Source organism: Etheostoma spectabile, chromosome 5 (genome assembly GCF_008692095.1).
Source record: "Etheostoma spectabile isolate EspeVRDwgs_2016 chromosome 5, UIUC_Espe_1.0, whole genome shotgun sequence".
Classification (NCBI taxonomy): Eukaryota; Metazoa; Chordata; class Actinopteri; order Perciformes; family Percidae; genus Etheostoma; species Etheostoma spectabile.
In genome coordinates this window covers 24,861,690-24,862,697 of record NC_045737.1, presented here as the reverse complement: position 1 = coordinate 24,862,697, position 1,008 = coordinate 24,861,690, and the positions used below count along the sequence as shown (strand labels likewise).

Sequence of the window (1,008 nt, the reverse complement as noted above, 5' to 3'; positions counted from 1 at the left end):
TGTGTGTGTGTGTGTGCGCGCGCGTCTCCCTTTGCCTGTCGTCATACCTGTGTGTCTCAAACAGAAGAAAGGTGTGAAGAGGAAAGCCGACACCACCACTCCCACCACATCGGCAATCTCTGCCGGCCGTGCAGACTCTCCATCTGCTCAGGACACCAAACCGGCCAAACTAGGCTTGTCCCGCCGCGAGGCCGCTGCCCGACCCGCCAAGGCCCGCAGGGAGACGGTTGAGGAGGTGCCAGGGGGTGAGGTGGGAGGCGTCGGAGGGGGAGTTGGCAGGAGTAAGGGCGGTAAGCTGGGTGAGCAGATGAAACACTGCGACGCCATCCTGAAGGAGATGCTCTCTAAGAAACACGCTGCCTATGCCTGGCCCTTCTACAAGCCAGTGGACGCAGAGGCACTGGAGCTGCACGACTACCATGACATCATCAAACACCCCATGGACCTCAGCACCGTCCGGGTAATGCTCACATGACAGCATTACATACAAAACACACTTCCATGACATCACAACACCCCATTTCAGTATTCTGGTAAAATAAAACAATAATGTGTATGTGTCTATGTATTATGCAGCCTGGGGTCTAACTTGTTAAGTGCATTATCCTTTAATTCTACATACATGTTTGCTTGTAGCCTTTATTATCTTTGTTGGGGCATTCTTTGGTGTGTTACCACAGCGTTCATACCACTGCACAGGAGATTGTGCACATATTGGTGTAGAGACGGTTATGTAACCTTCAGAGCTGCCAACCTTGACTCTTTTATTCTTCATTTTTAATATTTCTCCCCTCTCTCCATCCCAACAGAAAAAGATGGATAAAGCAGAGTACGGTGATCCTCAAAGTTTTGCCACTGATGTCAGGTTAATGTTCTCCAATTGTTACAAATACAATCCTCCAGACCACGAGGTGGTGGCCATGGCCCGCAAGCTGCAGGTATGCAAAACCTCTAGTACCTTCCAGAATCTTAACCTAATTCGTTGGTAGTTATTTAACACCCCCCCCC

General features: G+C 50.1%; 1 protein-coding gene across 4 annotated transcripts in view; it reads left to right on the top strand.

The window, feature by feature from the left end:
- The window catches only part of brd3b (bromodomain containing 3b), a 13,424-nt gene that overhangs the window by 8,645 nt on the left and 3,771 nt on the right, over positions 1-1,008 (top strand). For 3 of the 4 annotated variants that reach the window (XM_032516604.1, XM_032516606.1, XM_032516603.1), the window contains exons 7-8: positions 65-460; positions 810-938. In XM_032516604.1, coding sequence (XP_032372495.1) covers positions 65-460; positions 810-938 — 525 coding nt within the window. The remainder of the gene's footprint in view (positions 1-64; positions 461-809; positions 939-1,008) is intronic. The other variant, XM_032516605.1, reaches the window with a different exon arrangement.